Below are 12,988 nucleotides of genomic sequence, written 5' to 3' on the forward strand. Positions count from 1 at the left end.
GGATAAAATTATTCTCGTGTTTTTGAAATAATTAATAATTAACTAAATATTAATTTTTATCTTCAATTTTTTATTTTGATAAAATATCTTTTGTCATGTAAAATAAATTAAAATATTCATATATACATAAAACATAAGATGTAAAAAAAAGATACTCAATTTGAGTCTTTTACCGTTGGCCATGCCCTTAGACATGTATGATCAATTTTTTTTTTATCAAACAAGCAATTCATTCATTCAAACCAACTAGTTTACCCGCCATGGGTAGAGTTTGTTACAGACAAAGCAAGAACTGATTTAGCCACAGAATCAGCCTCGGAATTAAAGTTGCGAGAAATGAAACTAAAAAAAATAACATCAAACAAAGACATGAAATGATAGATATCAAATATGATACCGAACAGTTCAGGTTGATGCTCACCCCTCTTCAAAAGCTTGATCAGGGATAGAGAATCGGATAGAACCGCCAGGGATCGGACGTTTGAATACACGGCCAGTGAGACCGCACGATGAACAGCGATGGCTTCTGCCATAATAGCTGAGGAAACATGACTGTGAACTTCTGCAATGGTGGAGAGGGAGGTAGTCAGACATGTATGATCAATTTATTCTTGTAAGATATAATGATAATAGCTAGTATTCAGGTTCCACCTTGTTCTCTTTGGATTCTCTCTAGGGAAAGTATTGTACACAGATAAAGTCTGATAGTGTTAACGTTAAGTGTTTGTGCTTCCTTTGGTGACTCGTGAAGGATTGAACGGATAGTGTTAAAGAGCTCTGCTAGTCAGGCTAAAGTCATTGGCACAATAGTATCTATATCTGGTGCTCTAGCTATAGTGCTATACAAAGGCCCGAAACTTCTCTCTTCTGCTTCTTTTACATCTTCAGAACCTACCGTTTCGCTTTACCTTGATTTGACTTCTTTCGATTCAAGTTGGATTATAGGAGGCGTATTTAGCTCGTTACGCAGTACTTGCTTGTTTCAGTATGGTATATTCTTCAGGTATGACAAAAGACTATTTTTGTGATTTTATTTCGGGGACACATACAGCTCTTGCTACGTTTGGTAGCTCTCTAAGATTCCAGACTCAGATCTGGTCAAGGATACTGATATGATAGCCCCTCCTTGCCCACGAACCACACTATACCCACCAGAATCTCTTCTACTATATGTCATGTGGAATGTTTACGCTTCTTCTTCTCTTCCCCTCCATCGCTAGCTGGACCACCTACCTTTAGTTAGGGTTATCAGCTCTTTTTGTGTGTATTGTGCCATAATATGACCATGATCTTGTATGCTGAGGCTGATTCTTGTCTGAACTCGAGAATGAGCCGTGAATATATTCTGAGAGATAGGAAGGATCAACATGGCTGTCAGATACTCATCAACATATATATTCTATTAATTCTTCAACATGTCCAATTGATATGAAGTTATGTCCAATTTAAAAAAAAATTGCATTAAAATATAACTGAAAATATAACTACATAAAGTAAACTATAATTGCATCTAAAATATAACGTCTCTACGATTCCATAAATATAACCACTAAAAGTCTACTCCACGTTCCTAATTTAAAGGAATACCAATATAACAAAAAAATGTCGACTACTATATTACGGTTGAGAATATAAAACCGGTTGACAAAACAAAACGCACATGTACATATACGTATATAAATAACATTGGTGTATTTAGTTTAGCTAAATTGTTAATTAATTCCTTGATTCAAGTCTAAGTAAAGATATTATTTATTTAATAGATGTTCGTTCCAATTAAAACACAAAATAATAGGTTAGATTTGTATGTATTTTATGTTTAATATTTAGAAAATATTTAATTTTAATTTCTATATTTTGATTTTCATTTGACATATAAAATATCAAACATAGTTTATATTATTTAAATATTTTTTTAACAAATTAAGATTTATGATATCTAACAAAATATTAAGATTTAAAAATTCAAAAATATTTATTTATGTAATGTGAATAATAAAATTAAACTTCAAATCTAAAGTAAACCAAAAAATAAAATACTATTAACAGATTGTCGATAACAAAACTCAAAAATCTAACTTTTTTATCAAAAGTTATGCAAAACAGATTTGAAAAACATAATTAAAACTAAAAAGGGTAAAATTTATCTATTGATTCAACAAGTAGTTTAACCGGTAATCGGTTTCCGGGTTTTAGTTATTTTTACGGGTTTTATTGGGTTTTTAAATATCAAGACTTAAAATTCATAAAATTTATATGTGTTATGCGAATAACAAAATTCAAATTCAAATTCAAAGAAAACCAAAAGCAAAACATTATTAATAAATTTTCGATAACAAAACTGAAAAACCTAACTTCTTTATTAAAAATTATACAAAATTGAATTACAAACATAACTAAAAACTTAAAAAAGTAAAAGTTATCTATTGGTTCAACCAGTGGTTTAACCGGTTCTAGATTTTAGTGATTTTTGCGGGTTTTATTGAGTTTTTAAATATTTTTTTTTTACAAAACTCAAACCGGATTTATCTTGGATCACCCGGTTTGCCGATTTAACAACGGATATAGGTCAGATTTCAAAACACTGAATATGAAACTTTGATTTTCAGGTCGATTCAGAGTCGAGTTTTTAGGATACAAATATTCTTGGACTAATTATATTAGGTAACTATAAAAAAAATATAATATGTTGTAAATTGTAGGAATAAAGTTTAAAAATAGTTTCTGAACTGCAATGGCACAAGTATATAATTATCCAACTCGACATATTTAATATATTTATCAAAAATTATATTAAATTAAATTAATATTAATTCTAATATAATTATACACTGAAACAAAAACTAAATCTCTCTTACTAATCATTTACAATAAAAATATTATACACAAATATCATTACAATAAAAACCACAAATATGATTAAAACACACAAATATAAAAATTAAGTTAAAAAAATAAAACAAAAAATATACCCGCCCTTTGAAGGGCGGGTCAAAATCTAGTTTCTCTATTAAAGCATCAACACATAAAAATACAATACAATCAAACTTATTGGTAAACAGAGACTAGTGTCTCAAAATTCTATTGAATACATAACTTCCCATGAACTCTTGTTTATGTCTAGACCCCAAATTTTGAAGAGAAGGTCGTTATTACCAAGACGTTTCTTGAAGATGCATGGACGATGATTAAGAATACACATGCTTAATTCACGGCAGTCTCTAGACTCCAAATCCTGAGTAGAAAAACTATGAAACATCTCTGTGTGAAGATCAAAAGCTAGTAGTTTACAGATGCACGGTTGGCCGTAACCCATCTCTTCGCGGTTGAAGCTGAAGCAATAGAGCACTCCATCCAAGTGAATTATATGTTGGTCACAGTAAATTCGACAGTTGGGTGGATCTACGTATCTCCAACTATTAGAGTCAAGAGACAAAACCTTGCACCTAGTAAATTCATTCACCAATTTGTCATTACACTGGAAAAACCATAATAGCTTATACTTTGGAATCACACCATTCTCTCTTCCGATCCCTAGCAACGAATACATCGATTGCCCATAAACTACAAAAGCAAACCAAATTTATATAAACAAAAAAGGTTATATAAAAGGGTTTTTGAGTAATTGAAAGTATAGAGATTGAGTTAATATTTAAGTACCTTCATCGAGGGTAGAGATGGGATCTGGGAGTATGCGGCGGCTATTAGTAGCAGGATTGACAAGGTTAAACTTAAGATCATTGGTTTTGGTATAGATACAAAACAAACCGTCGCAAGGCTCTGAGACTTTGAAATCATAAGTAGGTCGAAAAGGTTTGATGGGTAGATATGGACAAGTCTGTATGCTTCCACTGCAAGGCGTGATCAACAGCTTTTCTAGAACGAGACAATTTCGTCTTCTTCTTCCTGTTGAAAGAATCGTCGCTCCTCCTAGAGATTTCTGATACCTTATGTGTTTCTCTATGAAACACGTTGATTCTATGCTTCTTCTCCATTCTTTCGACACTATTTTGAATCTCACCAGAGACTTCACAGGTACCTTCACCAGAATTTCTTCTACTATATCACGTGGAATGTTTACGCCTCTTCTTCTCTTCCCCTCCATCGCTAGCTAGACCACCTACCTTTAGTTAGGGTTACGTTTCTTTCTATCGCAACTCTACTTATATTTAGGTTAAACTAATTCATATCCACATGGGCTGAGTTTTACACGAATCACCCCACTAATTACCCAAACTAGTTAGTTAGTAACTAGGTGGGCTTGACTCATAACTCATTTATAAAATAAATGAGCTATTATGGTTAAAATAGTAATGAACGTTGAATTTATCAAATTTAGTTTTTTATTTGCTTAACACAAATTTAACATCAAACCTTAAAGCCACATGAACCAACTGATCTTCTTCTCAAATTTAGTTACATGTTGTAATTCACGTGATCGATTGCTTGATTCATTTATAAAATAAATGAGTTAAAATATAACTCAACGATTAGTTGACTATTATTTTTGTTGCTTTTCTACATGCACGTTCATCTCGAGCATCTTTTCTTCCTGTCCAAGCAATCTTTTTCTAAGTAGCCTTCTTCTTCTTCTTCTTCTTCTTTTGTTGGTGATTCCACCACCTTCTCCTCATAATCATGCTCACAGACTTAGCGAAGCGTTCGTTTGCTTAGCTCATCATCCCCATAACTTTACTAAGTTAACATTTTTGCACATGCTCTACAGTATTCACGCACGCAATATTATTTATCATCAGTATATAAGAGCAACTCCAACGGAAAAATGCATCATAGTTTCTTAAACATGTTTTTACTCACTAGAAACTCACATGACACATGTTTGTTTTAAAATAGCTGAACTTCCCCAAAACATTTAAACATAAATTCAAAAATTCAATAACATTAACATATTGATTTTATTTGTGTGAGAATCCCAAATTGAGAGATTTACCAATGGGGTGTCTCTAATATGTGTTAAAATAATCAACTGGTTATCGAATTTAATGATTTTCTTGTAATTTTATTTAAAATATATATATACTGCAAACCTCATGTATGATGTATACATATGTTCATGCATATTGGTATATCATCGCAAAACACTGGTTCAAAATGTGGATATCGAATAGTGGACTAGAGAATAGCATAACTCTCAACAATATAGCTTCGTGAATCCGTTGCTTAAAACTTGAAAGCTAAAAGGAAGATGAAATATATGAAAAAGTATATAAGAATTGATGCTTGTTCTCTTGTTCTGTTGAATAAAGAGATGTGACCTTTTATTTATGAAAAACAAGGGGTGGAGCTCCGCGCAAGCCCAGGGTTATTGACAACTAAAGGTTTTATAATACTCAAAAAGTATAAAAATTGTGGATTTGGATGATTTTTTGGTTTAGCTGAAGTGGTTTTATTGATAAATTGAAAAAGATTAGGAGCAAAGCCAAAATTATAAAACAGAAATCGGATCGTGGAACCAAGTAAAGTTACGAGGAAGTACTTGTAGTCACCAGAAACATCATCAACAATAGTGTGATCGATACATTATTTATGCATTCTGAAATAATTTCTTGGTAAAGGTGCTATACAGATATCCATATTCTTTTTTTTTTGAGCAAATACTGATTTAGATTAATAATAAAAGAGAGTTCAGCCCAAAGACAGGCCCTAGTGAAAGGAGACAACATGAGAGTGGGCCTTAAGGGTCCATTTTGCTAAATCATCAGCCTTTCTGTTTTGGGAACGAGGAAAGTGATGGAAAGAAACGATAGAGAAAGCAGACGATAAACGATCGATGTCTTGGAGCGGTCCGAAGATCTCCTTGGGGTGCTGCTTTGAGTTTATTGCTCGGATGAGCGTTGAACAATCGGAGTAAAAGGTGACCCTCGGGATCCCCAGGGCTGCTGCCGATTCGACTCCCTTCAAGAGAGCTAGGGCTTCGGCCATAAGGGGGGAGAAGACAAATCTTGTGATCTGGCTTCCTTGTCGAGGGGCTTCTGAGTGAGGATCATGAAGGATCCAGGCGAGCCCGGCTTGTTTCGTCGATGCATCCCACACCGCGTCGGTGGTGAAGAAAGGGGTTGTTGGGTGCCGTTCGTTTTGAGGGAAGCGATCCATCATCGGAGGGATTTGCTGTTGTTGGCGTTGAGGGATTTGCTGTGCCGTTTCCCATTCTCTTGCATTTGCTAGAGCCTTGGTCGCGATGTCCTTGGGGTCTGCTGATCTGCCTTCGAAGATAAGTTTGTTTCTGTCGGTCCAGAGGTTCCAACAGACCCATGAGGTGATCGATCATGTAATCCCTGTGGGAGGAAGGCATTTCGCTTTTCGGCAGGCTGTCAAGCTGGTTTTGAGGTCGTCGTTCTCAGCTATGTGAACTGGGTTGAGTAGTGGGATGAGCTGCCACACCTGCTTGGCAAAAGGGCAGTGGAAGCACAGATGAGTTGCGGTTTCAATCTCTTTGCATCGAGGGCATAAAGCGTCTGTCACAATCCCTCGCCTTTGTAGGCTTTCTCCAATAGGTAAGGCTCCTTGGGTTAATGACCATAGAAACAGCTTCAGCTTTGGGGAGGTTTTAACTGACCAAATATCTTTGATCCAGGTGAACTCTTCGTTCAAGGTGTTTTGGTTGCTTGCTGGCTCGTCCTCAGTTGGTGCTGAACTTGAAGCGACTGCATTATAGCCCGACTTTGCAGAGTAAACACCTGATTGTAGAGGGTGCCAAACAAAGATGTCTTCAGCGCCTTTTGTACTCGGCTTTAGACACTGGATTTGGGCGCTAAAGTCAGGTAGGAACTCCTCGATCCTTTTCTTGTTCCACTGTAGATCATCTGTTAGGAGGTCCGAGACTCTAAGATCAAGAGCGGCCTCATGTACTGGTCCCATTGGCTTTGTATGTGAATCAAGTGTAATCCATGAATCCTTCCATAGTCTAGTGCTCTGACCATTTCCTATTGCTTTCCCCAGGTTCTCTTTTAGGAGATCCCTTCCATGGAGGATGCTGCGCCACCCATGAGAGCACGCTGCAGGTACTTGCGCCTCTAAAAAGTCTCTCTTGTGGCAATACTTGCCTTTTAGCACTCTAGCTAGTAGGCATTGCGGCACTGTTAGGATTCTCCATGCTATTTTTGCCAATAGCGCCTGATTGAACAATTGAATGTCCCTTAATCCTAGTCCTCCTTGTTTTTTCGGTTTTGTTAGTTTGCTCCAAGCCACCCAACACATTTTTCTCTTTTCTTCCGAGTCATCCCACCAGAATCTAGTCAAAGTAGACTGTATCCTCTTACAGAGACTGACTGGAAGTTGAAAACAGGACATTGTGTATGTAGGTATGGCCGTAAGGACTGCCTTGAGCATGGTTAACTTGCCAGCCTTGGAGAGAAAGCGAGAAGACCAGTTGGAGGCTCGTTGCCTGATACGGTGGATGATTGAGGTAAATAGATCTTTTTTCCTCTTTCCAAAATGCTCTGGGAGCCCAAGATACTTTCCCTCTCCTCCTCCTTGTTGAGATACCGAGAATTGTTTTTGCTTTATCTCTCGTCTCCTGCGGTGTTTTCTTAGAGAACGTGATGGATGATTTAGCTATATTCACCTTCTGGCCTGACACTTCTTCATAATTTCGCAGAATGTTCATCAGGGCTTCACAAGAGTCGGAGGAGGAGCTGCAAAACATCATGGTGTCGTCGGCAAACAACAGGTGGTTCACTCTCGGGCTGCCTCTCGCTACTCGGATACCTCGCAGAGCACCACTGAGTTCTGCTTTGCGACACAGGCCAGATAAAACCTCCCCGCACAGATATCCATATTCAAAAGTCAAAATCTACATGATATATTAAATCTGAATTGAAAAAAGAAATGAAGAGAGACAATGTCTATATCATTTTATAAATGTACATGAATGTTAGTTATAGTAACTCACATCACGCTATCGCATCCCCAAGAGTCGAAACATTAAAAAATTGTTCATCCTAGGGTCTTCTCACTGCTTTCACTCATCCTTCTCCACCAAGCAAGTACATCCCAGTCTTACTACAAACCAAAAGTTCAAGCATTTCTGCACCCTATTTACAAAGACAAGACCACAAATCTCCATTCCTTGCCTTTGAGCATCGGCCTGAACCTCCGCAGCCAAAACTTCCTCACTGACCTCAACGGAGCCGCGCTGCTATTGCTAACACTATACGCAGTTACTTGGGAGTAAGGTACCATTAGTTAAAACTTAACATAATCTATAAGATTCTTTAAAGAAAACATAGCAGAGTAGATAAAACTCCGACAATGATGCGTAAGCATGATTCAAATAAATACTAATGTGGCCACATATTGCATCCTCCTAACCTATGCGATGCGTACATTCTTGGTGAACTTGGAAAATGATGTGTCCTGAGAGTTATTGGTGATGAGACCAATTGAAGTTGTTTCAAGAGTTGGTCTTCTCATTCTCAACACCACCAACCCAAACATCCCAGGCATATCATCTCCAGGACCATAGTTGCCTTCCTACTAAAACAAACACATATTAATATTTTCTAGCACTAAAGAGTGGAATTAAATGTAGTTATAAACTTACATCACAACAAAGTAAGGGAGGGGGAAGACTTTCACCCTCTTCCACGATGTGCGAGACAGTGAGCGTTTAATGTTTCGAACTGAAACGTAGTCCATAACTTTGACCTGGTATGTGTAAAATGGGGGAGCTAAGTTATATATTTAGACCAAATTTAACCCAAAAAAGTTATATATTTAGTTAAATTACAATTATGTATATACATGGTTGACTATGGGGGCACGTGCCCCCTACTACTTTTTTAAAACAAATCTATGTGTATATATATTTAATTAAATTACAATTATGTATCTATAAAACCAACGAGAACTATAAGCAAATAAATTCTAGAACACATGTACAATACTATATGACCATCAATCGATTCTAGTCCAATATAAAAAAAGGAAAGATAAGTTCAGTTTTGTAAATCCCAACTAAAAACTAAACAAAATTAATAATCAAAGTCGAGATTTTGACATATAACCAATGTTTTGAAAACCGGACTGGACACCGACTCGGTGTAGCTACTGGTTGATTGGTTGGACCGGTTCAATCGGTCGAACTGGGTTTTCTATTTATGAAAAAATAAATATATATAATTATATATTTATACTTTATAAACTTTATTTCTACATATAATACATTCTCTATTCTTTTTTATTAACTAAAAAATAAACAACAAACATAAATCTAACTATATATATAGTAAAAACTGAATAGTAACGTGAACTGAAACAGAAAAAAGCAAATGATTTACAGTTACAGTTATCATATTTATTTACTTTTACAACTAATATATCAAATTTTATGAATATAGCAAAATAAAGATAGTATATGAGAGTCAAAAAATATATATATTTTTTACATTGTTTCTTAAGAAAATAAAAAATCAATTAAATAGTAATGTTGAATACTAATTATAAAAATATTAAATTTTAGCTAGTAATAATAGAAAATATGTAATTATATGTTAATTTTTAAGAACTGGGTTTTAAAATTAACCCGGATCACCGGTTTCCCGGTTTTCAGCCGGTTTTACCAGTTTTTCTAAAATCCGGGTCTTAAACCAAACCGGATTCGGCTTCTTCAGCGAATCACGGTTGGACCGGTTCAACCGGCCGGTCCGGCCCGGTTTTCAAAACATTTCATATAACTAATACAATGATTTGTATGTTTATTTAATATATATATATATATATATCAATTATTAATTATTAATAATTAATGACTGATCTATGCATGACCTCTACATTTGATTTTTTTTTTAATTCGGTTACAAGTAATAGACATGTATGATCAAATCTAATCCTTGTACGATAGAATGGTGATATTTACAAAGACAAGACCACAAATCTCCATTCCTTGCCTTTGACCATCGGCCTGAACCTCCGCAGCCAAAACTTCCTCACTGACCTCAACGGAGCCGCGCTGCTATTGCTAACACTATACGCAGTTACTTGGGAGTAATGTACCATTAGTTAAAACTTAACATAATCTATAAGATTCTTTAAAGAAAACATAGCAGAGTAGATAAAACTCCGACAATGATGCGTAAGCATTATTCAAATAGATACTAATGTGGCCACATATTGCATCCTCCTAACCTAGGTGATGCGTACCTTCTTGGTGAACTTGAAAAATGATGTGTCCTGAGAGTTATTGGTGATGAGACCAATTGAAGTTGTTTCAAGATTTGGTCTTCTCATTCTCATCACCACCAACACAAACATCCCAGGCATATCATCTCCAGGACCATAGTTGCCTTCCTACTAAAACAAACACATATTAATATTTTCTAGCACTAAAGAGTAGAATTAAATGTAGTTATAAACTTACATCACAACAAAGTAAGGGAGGGGGAAGACTTTCACCCTCTTCCACGATGTGCAAGACAGTGAGCGTTTAATGTTTAGAACTGAAACGTAGTCCATAACTTTGACCTGGTATGTGTAAAATGGGGGAGCTAAGTTATATCTATCTTATTAAAACAGAAACATTCTGTTGGACCTAATATTTATTTTGTAAGTTTTTAAATTAAATACACATTTATACTTTATAGTTAAACCTATATTAAATCACTAATGTTCCTTTCTTTATACTACTATCCATGTTTCCAAACAATATACTTATTTCTTTATACTACTATCAATATTTCCAAACAATATATTTTATACTACTATTAATGTTTCCAAACAATACAATAATTAATCTTAGTTATTTTATATCTATCATTTTCTCTTTAAAATTTTGTAGAAACGTTATAATTTCATAAATTGCAAAATAATGAACTTTAAAATTTGGATTATAAAACTACAAAATATGAAACTATTTCAATTTAAATCCAATTAGATTACATATCGGTCATCCATCAGTTCAATCGGTTAGTCTCGGGTTTTAGTGATTTTTTAAAAATAAATATTTTAAAAACCTAAATTGAATTGTCAGATCTCCGGATTAACTGGTATAATCACAATCGGGTTGAATTTAAAAACACTGATTTAAATGCAAAAATATTTTAAATACACACTCTTTAAAAATTACCAAAATATTTGTTAAGTTATTAGTGAAATTTTTCATCGTAAAATATTCCGCGCTTCCAAAGCGCGGATCAAAATCTAGTATTTAGTTAAATTACAATTATGTATATACATGGTTGACTATGGGGGCACGTGCCCCTACTACTTTTCTAAAACAAATCTATGTGTATATATATTTAATTAAATTACAATTATGTATCTATAAAACCAACGAGAACTATAAGCAAATAAATTCTAGAACACATGTACAAAGCATGGTGTACCTCGGACAAAGTCAAATCCACTAGGCAGTAACTTGATTAAGTAATAACTCATCAACTGTTTATAAAAAAATACTTGTCTATTAAAACATTCAAGACATACAAATAACCAAACTTATTGGTAAACAGAGACCAGTGTCTCAAAAAAAGACATATGGTATTTACTAGCAGTAAATTTGTAAGGAAAAATATGGGTTTTGGAACCGTAGAATACCCATATGTCACGACGAGAGTTTGAGAGGATAACATGATCGTTGATTGTTGCCACCGGAATGATGAACCTATTGTAGAATTCTGGCGGAAAACAAGAAAATTCTATGGAATACATAACTTCCCATGAACTCTTGTTTATGTCTAGACCCCAAATTTTGAAGAGAAGGTCGTTATTACCAAGACGTTTCTTGAAGATGCATGGACGATGATTAAGAATACACATGCTTAATTCACGGCAGTCTCTAGACTCCAAATCCTGAGTAGAAAAACTATGAAACATCTCTGTGTGAAGATCAAAAGCTAGTAGTTTACAGATGCACGGTTGGCCGTAACCCATCTCTTCGCGGTTGAAGCTGAAGCAATAGAGCACTCCATCCAAGTGAATTATAGGTTGGTCACAGTAAATTCGACAGTTGGGTGGATCTACGTATCTCCAACTATTAGAGTCAAGAGACAAAACCTTGCACCTAGTAAATTCATTCACCAATTTGTCATTACACTGGAAAAACCATAATAGCTTATGCTTTGGAATCACACCATTCTCTCTTCCGATCCCTAGCAACGAATACATCGATTGCCCATAAACTACAAAAGCAAACCAAATTTATATAAACAAAAAAAGAACTTATATAAAAGGGTTTTTGAGTAATTGAAAGTATAGAGATTGAGTTAATATTTAAGTACCTGCATCGAGGGTAGAGATGGGATCTGGGAGTATGCGGCGGCTATTAGTTGCAGGATTGACAAGGTTAAACTTAAGATCATTGGTTTTGGTATAGATACAAAACAAACCGTCGCAAGGCTCTGAGACTTTGAAATCATAAGTAGGTCGAAAAGGTTTGATGGGTAGATATGGACAAGTCTGTATGCTTCCACTGCAAGGCGTGATCAACAGCTTTTCTAGAACGAGACAATTTCGTCTTCTTCTTCCTGTTGAAAGAATCGTCGCTCCTCCTAGAGATTTCTGATACCTTATGTGTTTCTCTATGAAACACGTTGATTCTATGCTTCTTCTCCATTCTTTCGACACTACTTTGAATCTCACCAGAGACTTCACAGGTACCTTCACCAGAATTTCTTCTACTATATCACGTGGAATGTTTACGCCTCTTCTTCTCTTCCCCTCCATCGCTAGCTAGACCACCTACCTTTAGTTAGGGTTACGTTTCTTTCTATCGCAACTCTACTTATATTTAGGTTAAACTAATTCATATCCACATGGGCTGAGTTGTACACGAATCACCCCACTAATTACCCAAACTAGTTAGTTAGTAACTAGGTGGGCTTGACTCATAACTCATTTATAAAATAAATGAGCTATTATGGTTAAAATAGTAATGAACGTTGAATTTATCAAATTTAGTTTTTTATTTGCTTAACACAAATTTAACATCAAACCTTAAAGCCACATGAACCAACTGATCTTCTTCTCAAAT

General features: G+C 35.1%; 2 protein-coding genes across 2 annotated transcripts; both read right to left on the minus strand.

Annotated features, from left to right (window-relative positions):
* Positions 1-2,901: 2,901 nt before the first annotated feature.
* LOC130512819 (putative F-box/kelch-repeat protein At1g12870) lies at positions 2,902-4,124 on the minus strand. Its single transcript, XM_057011184.1, has 2 exons — positions 3,661-4,124; positions 2,902-3,564 (listed from the first exon to the last, which is right to left on the minus strand). The coding sequence occupies exons 1-2, from the start codon at positions 4,103-4,105 to the stop codon at positions 3,074-3,076; spliced, it is 936 nt and encodes a 311-aa protein (XP_056867164.1). The 5' UTR covers positions 4,106-4,124; the 3' UTR covers positions 2,902-3,073.
* A 7,254-nt stretch (positions 4,125-11,378) lies between these two features.
* On the minus strand, positions 11,379-12,731 carry LOC130512817 (putative F-box protein At2g02030). Its single transcript, XM_057011182.1, has 2 exons — positions 12,237-12,731; positions 11,379-12,137 (listed from the first exon to the last, which is right to left on the minus strand). Exons 1-2 carry the CDS (start codon positions 12,679-12,681, stop codon positions 11,455-11,457), a joined length of 1,128 nt encoding a protein of 375 aa, XP_056867162.1. The 5' UTR covers positions 12,682-12,731; the 3' UTR covers positions 11,379-11,454.
* Between the last annotated feature and the right edge of the window lie 257 nt (positions 12,732-12,988).

Source organism: Raphanus sativus, chromosome 5 (genome assembly GCF_000801105.2).
Source record: "Raphanus sativus cultivar WK10039 chromosome 5, ASM80110v3, whole genome shotgun sequence".
Classification (NCBI taxonomy): Eukaryota; Viridiplantae; Streptophyta; class Magnoliopsida; order Brassicales; family Brassicaceae; genus Raphanus; species Raphanus sativus.

Coding starts and splice junctions, on each gene's coding strand:
- LOC130512819 (XM_057011184.1), bottom strand. CDS start 4,105: ATGGAGGGGAAGAGAAGAAGAGGCGTAAACATTCCACGTGATATAGTA. Junction 3,565..3,660: donor CATCTCTACCCTCGATGAAG/GTACTTAAATAT, acceptor TTGCTTTTGTAG/TTTATGGGCAATCGATGTAT.
- LOC130512817 (XM_057011182.1), bottom strand. CDS start 12,681: ATGGAGGGGAAGAGAAGAAGAGGCGTAAACATTCCACGTGATATAGTA. Junction 12,138..12,236: donor CATCTCTACCCTCGATGCAG/GTACTTAAATAT, acceptor TTGCTTTTGTAG/TTTATGGGCAATCGATGTAT.